The sequence below is a fragment of the Panthera pardus genome, unplaced genomic scaffold (assembly GCF_024362965.1).
Source record: "Panthera pardus isolate Hobbes unplaced genomic scaffold, ASM2436296v1 HiC_scaffold_15, whole genome shotgun sequence".
Lineage (NCBI taxonomy): Eukaryota > Metazoa > Chordata > Mammalia > Carnivora > Felidae > Panthera > Panthera pardus.
In genome coordinates, this window is record NW_026526710.1 from 17,597,542 (window position 1) to 17,611,623 (window position 14,082).

The 14,082-nt window shown below is 52.9% G+C and overlaps 3 protein-coding genes across 19 annotated transcripts in view; 1 reads left to right on the forward strand and 2 right to left on the reverse strand.

The window, feature by feature from the left end:
* EWSR1 (EWS RNA binding protein 1) overlaps nt 1–5,918 on the reverse strand; it is a 27,328-nt gene extending 21,410 nt beyond the window's left edge. For 2 of the 5 annotated variants that reach the window (XM_053902191.1, XM_053902190.1), the window contains exons 1-3: nt 5,791–5,910; nt 1,814–1,850; nt 1,620–1,671 (exon numbers count right to left, since the gene is read on the reverse strand). In XM_053902191.1, coding sequence (XP_053758166.1) covers nt 1,620–1,671; nt 1,814–1,850; nt 5,791–5,803 — 102 coding nt within the window. In that variant the 5' untranslated portion in view covers nt 5,804–5,910. Of the gene's footprint in view, nt 1–1,619; nt 1,672–1,813; nt 1,851–5,790 lie in introns of all 5 variants that reach the window. The other 3 variants (XM_053902193.1, XM_053902192.1, XM_019426568.2) reach the window with 2 other exon arrangements.
* On the forward strand, nt 5,487–11,692 carry RHBDD3 (rhomboid domain containing 3). 4 transcript variants are annotated; one of them, XM_019426578.2, is made up of 8 exons: nt 5,487–5,671; nt 6,000–6,052; nt 6,597–6,744; nt 8,631–8,819; nt 9,453–9,836; nt 10,733–10,895; nt 10,984–11,271; nt 11,358–11,692. In XM_019426578.2, the coding sequence occupies exons 4-8, from the start codon at nt 8,672–8,674 to the stop codon at nt 11,533–11,535; spliced, it is 1,161 nt and encodes a 386-aa protein (XP_019282123.2). In that variant the 5' UTR covers nt 5,487–5,671; nt 6,000–6,052; nt 6,597–6,744; nt 8,631–8,671; the 3' UTR covers nt 11,536–11,692. The 4 variants fall into 4 exon arrangements, with proteins under 4 accessions (XP_019282123.2, XP_019282125.2, XP_053758176.1 ...); XM_019426580.2 differs by lacking the exon at nt 6,000–6,052; XM_053902201.1 differs by lacking the exons at nt 5,487–5,671; nt 6,000–6,052 and adding an exon at nt 6,245–6,263.
* Nucleotides 11,693–12,454: 762 nt separating this feature from the next.
* Nucleotides 12,455–14,082, reverse strand: part of EMID1 (EMI domain containing 1) — a 49,331-nt gene continuing 47,703 nt past the window's right edge. For 5 of the 10 annotated variants that reach the window (XM_053902199.1, XM_053902196.1, XM_053902194.1 and 2 more), the window contains one exon: nt 13,330–13,580. In XM_053902199.1, coding sequence (XP_053758174.1) covers nt 13,456–13,580 — 125 coding nt within the window. In that variant the 3' untranslated portion in view covers nt 13,330–13,455. Of the gene's footprint in view, nt 12,596–12,796; nt 13,581–14,082 lie in introns of those variants that run through there. The other 5 variants (XM_053902198.1, XM_019426573.2, XM_019426569.2 and 2 more) reach the window with 3 other exon arrangements.

Below are 14,082 nucleotides of genomic sequence, written 5' to 3' on the forward strand. Positions count from 1 at the left end.
AAAAAACAGACAAGTGATTACATTATCACAAATGCTTGTTTTCCCTTATCTAATTCACTCATATTTTCGTAAACTTAACTACAAAAAAGTTCCTGAGATAATTAGGCGAAATCTCAGTTAACATACAAGAGATTAACAAGAGACTCTCAAGGGATGGGCAATAAGGGAACAGGTGCATAATTGCCAACACTTAGTGTAGCAGTTTTAGCAGCTGGAAACAAATGTTAGGAAGGCAAAATGAGCCAAAGGAAAGAAAAGGAAAATGGGATTAAAATCTGTTGATTTGATAACCAGATTTTCAGCCTGACATACAGATTTAAAAACTATTACATCACTTCAAAAACAAAAAAACAAAAACCAAACCAGAACACCAAGTGTCTCCTTAAGGTTAACATATCAAGGGCAGTCTTTTGAACCTGGACTTTAGTTAATACTTAAAACCTGGCAAGGAATGAGGTATTCTTCCAGGTTATTAGCAAGATTACATTTGAGATTTGAATGACCAATTATGTAAGATCTGCCAGACACTTCACAATCTGTCTTTCCTAGGATGTTTCCATGGAAGAATTATTAGCATCCATTTAATGTATGGATCATTTCAGAATCTGAAGTGATCTTAAGAATTCTAGGATGATAGTTTTCTAACACCTGTTGGCCTAGGCTTTTTCTTTTTTTTAACTTTATACTCACTTGAGTTTTTATTTATCATTAAAAAAATTTTTTTAAATATTTATTTTTGAGAGAGAGAGAGAGAGACCGTGCTCAAGTGGGGGAGGGGCAGAGAGAGGGGAAACACAGAATCTGAAGCAGACTCCAGGCTTTAAGCTGTCAGCACAGAGCCCAATGTGGGGCTCAAACCAACAAACCGTGAGATCATGACCTGAGCTGAAGTCGGACGCTTAACCGAGTGAGCCCCCCAGGTGCCCCCACTTGGGTTTTTTTTTTTTTTAATTTTTATTTATTTTTGAGAGAAAGAGAATACAAGTGGTGGGGGGGAAGGGGGGGGGGTAGAGAGAAAGGGAGACACAGAATCTAAAGCGGGCTCCAAGCTGTCAGTGCAGAGCCTGAGTTGGGGCTCAAACTCACAAACCATGAGATCATGACCTGAGGCAAAGTCAGGCACTTAAATGACCAACTGAGCCATCCAGGTACCTTGGCCTAGGCTTTTAAACACAAGCTCCTGTACTGGAAAGGGCTCAGAGGCTCTGTAGCTAAGCAGCCATACTTAGCAGAGCTGATCCTGCCGTTTACTGTGTGAACACTGGCAAATGACACATCTATGCACTGCAATTTTTTTTATTGGCAGAATTGCTGTATAATAAAGTTAAATAAATTTAAACAGAATATAGTATGTAGATAGACCTAGCACAAAACAAGGCACTTAACTTGAGAAATGATACCAGAAAGGTATGGGGAGCTAGCAATTCCCAGTTTGAGAATGGTGTCATTTCACTCCCACTGTGAAAGTTTAAAACACCTGGGTATTTTTATGATTACAAGCACATTATACTTTCCTATTACTGAATTTTTAAAAAATATCTGTATCTGTTATTGTTTTAATGGCTGACAGAAACATTTTGCTTGGGGATGCAATCACATACAATTATCTTAAAAATTACCTGGGTGGTCTGTGCATATCCTTGAGTGGGCTGGGCGGTGTAAGCACTGTAGCTGTAAGAAAAATTAAATTCAAGAACTGAATACAGAACATTCAGATTCCATCACAAAATTCTCTATAACTCTAGGAGACTTGGTACTCTAAAAACATTATAATCAATCACACCCAAAGTCCTGTTATAAAAGACTGACTTACCCCTGCTGGGCTGCAGCTTGGCTGTAGGTACTGTAATCTAGAGGAAACAAGGAGAGAAAATAGTGTCAAGTCAGCAGAGGCAAGGAAAAAGAAAAAAAGGGGTGAAGGAATTCAGGTGGCAGAGATAAATTCTTTAAATTGTTGAGAGGAAGTACAGGCCAATACAGGTTCCAATAAGTACCTCTTTCCTCTCAACATCAAACCAAAAAATAAGTCTAAGCCAGTTAAATTCAAAGTCTGAATACAGTGCCAGCTAATGAGGTCAAGATCAGCTGATTTGGCAGAGCTACTTTGAAGGTTCCCATGACCACAAACCCCCCTTAACTGCAGGCTGTCATTTCAAATACATGGATCATCATCCTAAGACTAACAAAAAAAAAACCAAGATGAACCAACAGGATCAGAAGTTTTACCTTCATATAAAAATGAAGCATGCCACAATATCACAATGTTTAACATCAGACTGGTTACATCAGTCACTAATCTCCTCAAAAACTAGTTTTTCTATCACTCCCTCACTTTAGCAAATTAGACCAACCAAAATTCCCTAGCAGGACTGTGACATGGAATGGCGAAAAGGAGAGCCATCTCAATCCAGTGTTTTAAAGGCCTTCCTAAGTATATCAGGGTTACATGTGTACAGTTAAGTCAGAAGCTAGACACGACATAAATCCCAGCAGTTAAAAGTTTCAGAATCTGAAATGTGGCAGAGAAGAAAGCACAGGAGTAATTTGGTTTTAGGTAATATCTTTTAAAAACTCAAAATGATTTCAATTCTAAAGAAAACAAACGAACCCACAACTTTTCTTCCTTTCTCTTTCTACATAATCCTTCCCATAATTTTCCTTTTCATATGAAATTTACAACATGCACAGAAAGGAACTCTGGTTCACTGAGGTGTCTACAAGTAGTGAAAATAGAAAATAAAATGATTAAGAAGTTTTCACAGCACTACTGAACTTGACATATATTTTTAAAGTTAATTATTTTTGAAAATTCTGCCCAATGCTTTACTTTCCACAAGAAATACTTATCTTCTTCTATGCCAGAAGACAGTACTGCCATTAGTGCTAAACAAAAGGGTCCTTTATTTTCCAATCAGAAAGTAGCCCCTCATTTGAAAGCAACAGTGGACATCTATCTCAGCTCTTCACGGATGAGTTTCTATCTACCCCCACTCCATCCAAAGCCTGCCTTACAGTCCACCTGACCCCAAAGCATTTTGCTGAATCTCTCTTTAAGTAGAGTCACCTTTCTACCTCTCTACCTGTAACCACTTTCCTTCCTCTGTACAGCCTTAACACAGAATCCCAAATAATCAACATGATCAAATCAAATGCCCAAAGGCTTTGTATAATGAACAAATTGATTTGTTCAAGACAATCTTAAGGCATTTTCAAAAGCACAAGTCATGCTTCCTATGTAGTGCATAAAAAATAAATGCAAATCACTTCTTCCATGTGGTATTCACAAAACAAACGAAGCATCAAAATTAAAATATTTCAGTCTACGTTTTGTTGAGGTGTCTTGTATGAGAAATTATTCTAAATTGCTGACATATAAGTTCAACTTTGCAAGAGGACTTTTACACAAGAACAGTTATGTAAAAAACAGAAAACTGTCAAAGCTGATATGCAACAACGAATGATCCCAGATCAGCGTGAAACCAGCCCATTTAGTCCCACACGGGTGGGCTAAGGGAGGTAGCAAATTTGTTTCCTGAGAACTTATTTTATTTACCTACAGCACACAAACATTTTATGGACTCAAAAATGTTAGTTACACAATGGTCAGATTTTTTTTTAGCAGTCAGTTATACTTTGTTTTTAACCCTCACATGCGCAGCTGAAGACTCCACTAAAAATACAGGACAAGTTGAGGAGAAGGGGGCCTCCGGAGTGCTGGCAATGTTCTATTTCTTGGTCTGAATGGTGGTTACCTGGGAGTTTGCACTGTAATTCTTTGTTAAAGTGGACATCGACTTCACTTTTCTACCTATAACATACATGAGGGAAAAAACCCACATCTTACTTTACCCGAAGTAGTGACTTTCAGATACTTTAGGGTACTCACTATGCAAACAGTAGAGATTTAGAGCTTCAGACTACATAATGAGTTAAAGTCAATATGGAGTAATTTGTGGGAACCAAATATTCTTCTATAAGGTCAAGAAATTCAGGGCTCAAAAAGCACTGAAAAGATCTAGCCTCACTCCTTCATTTTGAACGTAAGGAAACCAAAGTCCACGATTTAAGATCCTCCAGCTAGCCTAATACTGTGTGTCTAACATAAAACGCAATTGTAATTCTAATACAGTACATGGAGGTTCCCAAAAAACATTTTCAGCAAAGTAGACCAAGAAACTGGCATGTCCAGCCTCGCAAAAATTTGACCATACACATTTTGACTGCCCATGCTTAAAGAGGGAAGGGAGAATAGCACTCTCCCCTCACAAAATTCAAACACCGCCAAGGAAGAGGAAGGTGGAAAGGGCTCTGCAGAAACCACTTTCCACCAGGATGTGCCTTGGGCTGTGGTATTTCAGAGTCCTCTCATCTATGGGCACTCTGAACCCATAGCCAGCATTTACCTGCCTGTTTACTGATCACACAGCAGGGGAAAACTTAAAATTGTCCTTAAGCTGCTGGATTCTGGACCCCTTTCAAATTAAATCTCGGAAGGAACCAGAGCTTTTCCGGTCTTCCCTCGACTTCCACCACTGCTTCTAAGGCCTGGTGTTAGATGGCTTAAGAATACCCCCCAGAGGCAAAAATGCCCCGCCCTACCAAAAACCGCAGGTTAGTGCACAAACAGGCTGCAAACTGCCGGTGATGTTTAGGCTACAAGGTTAAACAACTCACGCATCAAAGACCACCCTAGATTTTCACATTCGAGCTCCCCACCCCCACCCCGGGCTTTCTTTCAAAGTCCAGCCTGCGTCTCCCTTCCCTCTCTCGTATCAGTCCAAGAGATAAACAAGCCCGCCAGCTTAACCTAGTCGAATAAACGTGCGAGGCAACTGCTTAAGAATAATTCAAATGCCGACTTGGGCCTTTTGTTTCTCCTAGGTCAAAGAGGCCAGAATTTCCTTTCGGTAGGGATTTCTGGCCTCGCGATCCAGGCTGGTCTTATTATACAACGGATCTCCCCTCGGCATTTGCTGAAAAATGGCCCCAAGCCACTGAATTGCTTTTTGACGAGAAAAGATAGTGGGATTAATAACAGTAAGAACGAAGCGGGGGGGGGGGGGTGTTCTGGAGGGGGAAGCACATTCCGCCCAAAGCCCAGTCGGGCAGAAGTTCGGTTTGGGGCTAGAACCCGCCGAGAGGGCAGCTCGGCCACACCGGACGCCCCTGCCGACCAGGCCATGACGGGGCGCCCGCTCATAGGTCGGCACCCCTCGGCTCACAAACCCGCGATGCCTTTTTTGTTTGTTTATTTGCTTTTCCCCCCGGGCTCCTCGGGGAAGCAGAGTCGCCCTCAAGCTTGGGCCGCCTCCCTAAAAATGGGGGTGGGGTGAAGAATCACAGAAGCGGCAGTGCTGCGACTTCTTGAGCAGCCGCCGAGACCTCCCCCCCGCCCGCGCTCCGGTTTAAGGGCGCCGGACTCGAGGCCTTGCCGAGCCCTACCCCCATCCCCACGCGGGGGCCCGGAGGCCTAAGGCCCCGCCCACGTGGCGAGCAGCCCGGAGCGCGGGACCCGACGGCCGCCATACAATGGAGCCCACGGCAGGCCCCGCGCGCCCCCGCCGCCGCATGCACCCCGCGCGCCGGGGGCGCCGGAAGATTCCAGAACCGGCCTTCCCTGTGGGGGGAGGGGAGGAGAACTCGGGCCCTCGAGCTCGTCGGGCCCCGGAAGGTACCTCACACCCTTCTCCGCAACTCTATTTAGTCGTCTCGGCCACTCCCTGAGACAAGCGGCCTCACATTTGGGTGTCCCGACCGTCGCCGGCGCGACCGTGGTTTCACCACACTCACCCGTGGACGCCATTTTCTCTCCTTCCTTCTCGTTCTCTCAACGTCCGTCTCCCTCTCGCTTTCCCTCTAGGCGCCGCACTGCGCAGGCGCGAAACCCGCAACCTCGGGCGCTACCATCGGGCCAGGCCGCAGGGGTGAGGGAAGGAGGGATGAACCACAGCCTTCTCGTCCTTCTCGCCTGCAGCTCTTGTCCTAATGTTCTCTCAAAGGCGCTGGGCGTGACATGCGGGCCAAACTAGCGCCGAAGGGTCCGAAGCGGAGGGTGAGCGGGTCTTGGTATCAACCCGGAGTGATTCTCCGTGCAAAGCTAAGCTGTTCGGAATGGTTACGTCCGCTGGCTCTAGGGACCGTCTCTGAAGAGTCTGCCTTGGAGGGACACGGAGGCCGGCGGGAGGGCTGGGGGAAGGGACCCGGGCCTAGAACAACTGCTGACTAATCGGCGGACGGCGGGGGACGGGAGGGCGGGGGAAGAGGTGGCGAGCCAGCCCGGCCGGGGTCACGCGCCCGAGCGCAAGCAGAATGGGCTCGGGGCTCTCAGACCTCTCCGGGAAGCTAGAGTCCCGACTCCCAGCCGGGGCCCCACCTGGCATTCCGGGGGCGGGGGAGGGGGGGAACGCGCTCTGCAGTGAGTACCCCGGACACGTGGCCTGGGCCGGAGGGGGGAGGGGGCCGAGGCGGGTGGGCTAGATGGGACGCCCCCCGAACGTAGCGCGCCAGATCCTAAGAGCCCCCCCCCCCCCCAGTAACGGTCAACGTTGAGAGTGCCCTTTTAGTACCCCCCCCATCCAATACCCTTGTTTTTACAGAAGGGGAAACTGAGGCCCAAGGAATTTGTGTGCTTTTCCTAAGTCACAAAGCTGAGTCCGACCCACGCTCTGGGACTCCTACTTTATCGCTCGGAAGAATCTTCCCGGTTCTTGTCTTCTCATTGTGTCCTCCAGTCTTCCTAGTAAGGTAGGCAGGGTCTGATGGTGCACAGCCCCATTTTATCGATGAAGAGACTGAGGCCCAGAGGGTTCCAGTCCCAGTTCTGTTTGTCCGTGTGCAAGTCTTTCACCCTTGTAAGGTGCCCATGGGTACAATGGTTGTGAAGGTGCAGAAGGAGGGAGGCTTGCAGTGGTTGTCTTGGCTCTGGGCAAGGCTGGCACCTGTCTGCCTTTCTGGACTCAGTCTAGTCTCCTCAAAAGTGCTCAGGCCCAAGGAAGCGCAGGGCTCACCCAAATCTTTCAGCCGGACCTGGAACCAAGCCAGTGTCTCTCTTTCAGTGAACACATATGGGAAACTTGGGGATGAGTAAGAGGAGGGCACTCCCACCTGCTCCCTGTCCAGACCATCTGCTCAGGAAAAAACACAGGCCAAGCTGTACTCACTAGATAGGATAAGATCTATGACCCATGACATGGCGGGCCAGGGCAAGAGACAGGGACATTTGAACTGGGCTTCAAGGGGTGTATAGGAGTTTGCCTATTGGAGAGCTGAAGGGAGGGACATTGCAGGCAGAGGAACTTTCTACATTCTTCCTGCAGGAAACTGGCAGGTGGTTTTTTTTTTTTTTTTTTTAAATTTTTTTTTAACGTTTATTTATTTTTGAGACAGAGAGAGACAGAGCATGAACGGGGGAGGGGCAGAGAGAGAGGGAGACACAGAATCGGAAGCAGGCTCCAGGCTCTGAGCCATCAGCCCAGAGCCCGACGCGGGGCTTGAACTCACGGACCGCGAGATCGTGACCTGAGTTGAAGTCGGACGTTTAACCGACTGAGCCACCCAGGCGCCCCTAGCAGGTGGGTTTTGATGCTGAGGTTGCCCTTGGGAAAGGAGCAGATGAAGCAGTCTTCTTGTCTCTGGGCTTTTGCTTTCTGCCTCATGAGATCAGCTCACTGGGAGTCTTGACACAGGCCTGGCTGGGGGTGAGAAGGTTTCAGCAAGGCCTGTGCCTTGTGGGCTGGGAGTTGGCTTTTGTGAGGGCCAGACTGAACCAGCCAGGCTGGAGCAGCTGCTTCCATGTTGAGGAGCCACCCCCCCCCCTCCTGCCCCCCACCTCACTGGTGGCTAGTTATCTCTGCCTCCTCCCACAATTAGCTGGGATGGCTACAGTTTATTGAGCAGGAGCTGTGGGCTGGGCCCTGCCTTAGTCCATTTCTTTTTCTTACTGTATGAGGAAAGGATTTTTCTTAATCCCCATTTTACAGATGAGGAAGGAGAGGCTCAGAGGATGGAAAACTTGTCCAGGGATGCACAGCAGGAAGGAGTGGAGGGGACACTGGAACCTTCCTGCAGGAAGGGGGGCTAAGGCCAGAAGGGCTGTACTCATAGCTGAAGAAAGGGAATGTCTCTGTCTCTCTGCACTTAGGGTGTGGGACTCTTGCCCCTCCTCCAGCCCTTCTGCCTTAGCCCCTTCCGAATCTGCCTGCCGATTGGTTGGCCTCACCCCGTGTCAAGGGCAGCTGAGCCCCTCTAGAGCTCTAAGGCTGGGCACAGTGGAGGGGAGAAGGGAGAAAGGTGGCTGGTCTGCAACCCGAGGGAAGAGGGAGGCAGAGGAAAGCTGGAGATGACCCTTAGTTTGTCCTGGGGTGCTGCACCCCTTTTTTTGGGAGTCCAGAGCCCCAGATCAACTCAGCCCTTTTGGTCTGGCTCCTCACCATCCTCACACAGGCAGAGGGGATGGCAGGATGGCTAAGCACATGGTTAGGGTCCGAGCTCCTCTATGGTTGAGTTGCTGGACCTGCCTCTCCAGCTTCAGTTTCTACTTCTGTAAAATGGAGCCATTGGGAGGGTAGTTGAAAGGAAGTTGGGTAAAAATTGCAGTAATAACTATCGTTATTGTTTTCCTTTACTCCTAGCACACAGCCCCAAGACCACTCTTGACGCCTTCAGCCGTGCTATGCATGCCAGAGGTCCCCCTGGCCCACTGTCCCCGGCGCTGCCTCTTGCCTCCTCTGTCCTGATGCTGCTGCTGAGCTGCCTGTGGCTGGTGGGGGCTGGCCCCAGCCTTGCCCTGGCCCCAGAGCTGCTGCTGGACCCTTGGCAGGGTGAGAGCCAGCCCCATGGACCTTGGAAGAGGCAGGAGACTTAGGTAGGGCCTAAGACCAGTTCATAGGAGCGGCATGCATCATACACTGGTCAAGCAGAGAGAGGACCCAGTGCCCAGGGGGAGGTTGGCCTTGGACAGGAGCATGCCCAGCTCATCCACAGCCAAGAAGGGAGGGCGGAGCACCTAGGCAGAGGGGCCAGCAGAGCTGTGGTAGCCTGTGAGTAGGTATTCTTTTCAGATGGCTTCCTTTTTTGGTGGTTTTCTCTTAAAATAAGAACTAAGGCTTTCAGCTTAGTACAGGAATGTTCAGGAGGTCCTGGGAGTTTGAGGAGTGACCCCAGCTGAGTGTTTCCCAGCAGACGTTAAGTGACTCATCCATAGTTGGGTTGCTCTTGAGAAGACTGAGTGGTGTCTCCAGCATGTTCGGTTAACACAGTAGGGGAGCAGCCGCAGCATTTAGAAGCCCTTGGTCCCTTTCATGAGTAATTACAGTGCTGGCAGTGGGCAGACTTTGGCTCCTGGGGAGAGGAGGCTGGCTTAGTGGGTATTCTGTAGAGGGTAACTACCACCCTGGGACAGCCTTGGGGGTTAGGGCCACTAACCTGGCACATAAGATCCTTTTCTCTCCCAGCACACCGTCTGCTGACCCACGTCCTGGGCCACACGGCCCTACCTGGCCTCCTCCTGAGCCTGCTGCTCCTGCCCACACTGGGCTGGTGGCAGGAGTGCCACCTGGGCACGCTGCGGTTCCTGCATGCCTCTGCCCTGCTCGCCCTGGCTGCTGGGCTAATGGGTGTGCTGCTGGCAGGCCTCGGGGTGCCCAGCGCAGCTGGTGGCTGTGGCTACATGCCTGTCCACCTGGCCATGCTGGCGGGGCAGGGTTACCACCCTAGACAGCCCCAGGGGGTACTGCCACCGTGGCTGCTGCCGTGGCTGCTGCTTGCTGTGACACCAGTGCTCAGCTCTGAGCCACCCTTCCTGCAGCTATTGTGCGGCCTCCTTGCTGGCCTCGCCTGTATCCTTTGCCTGGGTCCAGGGCCCACGTGGACATGTGGGTTCTGTGGCTGGGCCCCCAGAGGGGGAGGGAAGCGGCACAAGGAGGTCAGGTCCTTGCAGGTCAGCTGTGCAAACACATTCCGGGAGCATCTGTGAGTCTTCCTCTGGCCAGACTGGGCGGGGGTGGGGCTGAGGGCTAATGGCCAGGTAGAGGCACCAACTATAATATAAAGGGGAGCCCTCCCCTACGGAGGTGGCATCTGAGCTGAAATGTGCAGGATGAAGGGTTCAGGGCAAGTGAAAAAGAGCAGGCCAGGCAGAGGGTGCAGGAAGTGCAAGGCCAGGGTGAGAGTGAGCCCCGGGGCTCAGCGCTGAAAGGTGGAACACGTGTGGCTGGCGGTGCAGGTGCATTGAACACAGGCTTTTGCTCCAAAGATGCTCCGTGCCTATTGGGGAAGCCGTGCCTTTGGAGAGAACAGTGGGCACAGGCTTACCCGCTGTGGCTTTTTAGGACTGGGGACACCAGTTGCCCAGGCCTGGCTGTATCCTGCAGTGGGGAGTACGTTGTCCTGGCTGAGGGCAATGAGGGGGGTGTCACTGGGCACAAGGGTGGGCCTTGAGTCAGACCGGAGAGCTCTGGGAACAGAGCAGGCAGGGGATGCTGGAGACGAGGGGATAGAGCTTTTGTGGGGAGATACACCTGCCTCCCCCTCTTACTGGCTGAGTAGCTTCGGGCAGGTTCCTTTTCCTAGAGCTGCTGACTAGGATGACAACACACCCCTTGCTGGGCCATAGTGAGGAGATGGATGTGAGGGAATGCCTGTCACCACTTGGCCCAGGGCCTGGCGTGCAGTGTGGGCTCACCCCTGCTGGTTTTGGTTTTCCTTGACCGGCCGCCCTGCCCTGGGCAGACAGATGCAGCCGGGGCCTTCCGGTGGCTGGAGCTCTCTGAGCGGCGGCTGCAAGCACTGCAGGAGGGCATCTTGTGCAGGGCCCTGGCAGAGTGCTGGCCGGTCAGACTCCTTCCTACCCCAGGCAGCCTGGCCGAGCTGCCGGTCACCCATCCTGCCGGAGTCAGGTGAGAGTGATGCCAAAGACGGCGGCCCCGCCGGTGTAATCCGCGGCAGTGCTGGCAGTCAGGCCCTCTTCTGCTTCTGCTTCTCCAGGCCTCCCGCCCCCGGACCTCTTTACACAGCCTCCCCTAGCCTCTGGTCCCGCAGCGAAGGCTCAGCCCACCTCCTGCCAGGCCTAGGGCCTGTGCAGCTGACCTGGGAGGGCTCCTCTGAGGTGGGCCTGGCCTGGACCGGGCCCGTCTTCCCCCCAGGGACCCCGCTGTGGGCAGCCCTGGATGAGCAGATGCTGCAGGAGGGGATCCAGGCCTCACTCCTTGAGGGGCCAGCCCAGTGTCCTGAGAGCCCACTACGGCTGCCTAAATCCTCTGTCTCCTCTCTGCGGTAAGGCGGTTGGGTGGGGGTGGGGTCCCCTGGTGCAGGGGCTGGAGGTGGCCCTGACATTCCCTCCCTGTCCCCCCATCCCACAGGTTGCAGCAGCTGGAGCGCATGGGCTTCCCCACAGAGCAGGCAGTGGTGGCACTGGCAGCCACGGGCCGAGTGGAGGGTGCCGTGTCCCTGCTGGTTGAGGGGGAGGTGGGCACTGAGGCCTTAGTGATTCAGGGGAGGGGCGGACCCGCCCACCCTGAGGGTCCTGGTCCCCCCTAGCACATGCAGGCCCTTGGGTGACGAGGGGCTTGGCCTGTGGTTGGGGAGTCGGAGCCCCAGCCCTGTCTGCTGAGAGTCACAGTGTGGTGCAGGAGAGGCACCTCTGGCACCCCACCCTGGTACCGTTCAGAATAAAAACAGTGCACTTTTTAACCTAGACCTCCTCGGGGGCAGCAGTTGTGTCTGACTCTTCTATGTTGGCAGCAAGGGGGATGAATGAATGAATGAGCAGGGAGGGACTGACCGATTTCAGGCGAACAGCTCCTTGATGTGCAGAGACCAAGGCTGAACTGCAGCCTCTTCCTGGGGAAGCTACACCCTCCACCTCGGGGCATAGAAGACCCTCTGCTGAGGAGCCATCTTGTTTCCCAGCTGATTTCTACCCAGCCTTGGGTCTCAGCCTACACAGAGACCTTCCTTCAGGAAACCTCCCCTGATTCCCCAGGAATATCATCCCTTCGCTGCCTGCACCCTGACAGTGTCCCTGCTGGACAGGGGCCAGTTCAGTCAGTCTCCTGAGGCTCTGGAGCTGGTGGCTGTGCCCTGCTGGGCTCCCTGCACAGGAAGCAATGTGGGGGTGCCATGAGGGAGAAGCTTCCTCAGCTTGGAAGAGGCAGGTCCTCCCTTTTGGCCCTCCTCAGTCCTTGACCCCTTCCCAGGAAGGGGAGGGGCAGACTGAGCCAGAGGGTGGAGGGTGGGGCCTGGGTGTGAGGCTGATGGGCTATGGGGAGAGGTAAGGCCAGGGGCGCCTGGGAAGCTGGACTTTGAGGGGTGGTGCAGGGAACTGTGTGTCCTGGAGCAGCCTACAGACTAGTCGCCTGAGGGGGCTGTACCCCACGCTGGGGCCAGAGTAAAGGGGCTGTAGAGACCGGCCCTGCCGTTGGCCACAGGCAAGGGGCCAGAAACAGACTGGACAGCCTGAAGGTCATGCCGTCCTTTTATGGGTGAGGAAACAGTCTTTGGGGGGGATGCTGTGGGTCACCCAATCTGGAAGCTGCCCCAAGGTCTGGCAGTTTCTTGCTCCTTGGGCTTCTCAGAAGCTGCAGCCATTGCCGAACACCTGGCCAGGGGATGGGGATGGTGTGAGCCTCTGCTCTGCTCACCTACCCCTGTGTGCCCCCCTGCCCAGCAGCACCTTGACGGCCCTCACAGTCCTGCTTTGCATGTGGGCAGGGAAGGCCACCAAGAAGAGAGAAGAGGCTCCTGGCCCTGCCCAGCTGCACCCCATCTAAGCACACACTGAGACCAGGCCAGTGGGACATCAGGTTGGGTGCCTTTATTGGCTGGAGACCTCTTCCTCCAGGGTGCCCCTCCCTCTCCATGCCTTTGCCCCCACTGGGACATGGGAGGGGCTGGGGGCTCAGGAGGCAGGACCTATGCAATGTCCTGCCTGTTGAGCTCAGGGTGGGGACCCAGCACCAGAAATCAAGGAGCGGAGGGCTGCGGTGGGCTCCCCGAGGTTTGGCTGGGGAGGAGGAAGAGGCAAGCCTGCCTTTCCCCACCAGCCCGTGTGTGCTAAGGGCCCAGAAGAACCCTAGCTCCAGCCACCCATCAGTGCCCACAGGCCTGGATGCCCGGGCAGCCAGTGAGAAAACCGAAGGCTTGAACCTGCCACCCCTTCCCTGCAGGGTTGCACCATCCTATTTCACAGAGGGAAATGGAAGCCCAAGGCCCTGAGCAAGATCTCACCTCTTGCCTGGGCTGCCCCTCCCTCTCAGGCCACAGTCCCTTCTCAGCTTCATAGTAGGCAGACTTGCACGGGGTGTCAGGACCAAGACTTGCCTATCCCAAAGGCCTAGGTGGCAGAAGGGACCCTGAGGACATTAATAAATATGCATGGGCGGTCCCTGGAGGCAGTTGGCCAAGTCCAGGCTAGGAAGGGAAGCCAGGCCAGGTCTGCCCCTAGGGCCGCCCCTGCTCTCAGCCTCTCTCGTTGCGGCTCCTGGGGGCCACGATCCGGTAGTTGGCCGTGTGTCCTCCCCTCTTGCCCCGCAGGAGGCTGGGGGTGCCTGTGCCGGCAGGGCCTGCCCCCGACCCCTCTGGTTCTGCCGGAGGGAAGGAGAGAGTCAGGGTTAGTGAGGTCTGTATGAGGTGCCCATCTCCCTTCGGCCCTCTGGGGGCTGGGGTGCTGGGCACTCTGCCCTGGCATCTGGGAGGCAGAGCTGTGAGAAAGGGTAGTTTGCAAGCTGATTAGTGTCTCCCCTTACCCCCTGGAATTAGTAGCTCCCAGCCCAATGAGAGCACTCAAGGGTCTCTGATTTTCTCTGTCAAGGGGGGATAAATGAACCTGCCATGTTTCTGAAACGTTTAGCACGTAGTGAATGAATGATCCATACACGTATAGTTCTTTTCCACACTTTGGAATATAGGTGAATCATCCTCATTTTGTAGTTGGGTAAACTAAGGTCAGGGAACAGACTCAGGCCACCTGTGATGGGGAAGAGTTTAGGAAGGCCAGGCTCTGCCACTGACCTACTGTGCAGCTTTGGGCAAGTCTAACCTCTGTCAGAGGCTCAGTTGTCTCATCTCTAAAACCCGGGAGGATAG

Excerpts from the sequence above, each read along its gene's own strand:
- RHBDD3 (XM_019426578.2), top strand. The coding sequence starts at position 8,672 with ATGCATGCCAGAGGTCCCCCTGGCCCACTGTCCCCGGCGCTGCCTCTT. Across the intron at positions 9,837-10,732 it reads CCTCCTTGCTGGCCTCGCCT|ATGCAGCCGGGGCCTTCCGG; the intron begins GTATCCTTTGCC and ends CTGGGCAGACAG. Across the intron at positions 11,272-11,357 it reads TCCTCTGTCTCCTCTCTGCG|GTTGCAGCAGCTGGAGCGCA; the intron begins GTAAGGCGGTTG and ends CCCATCCCACAG.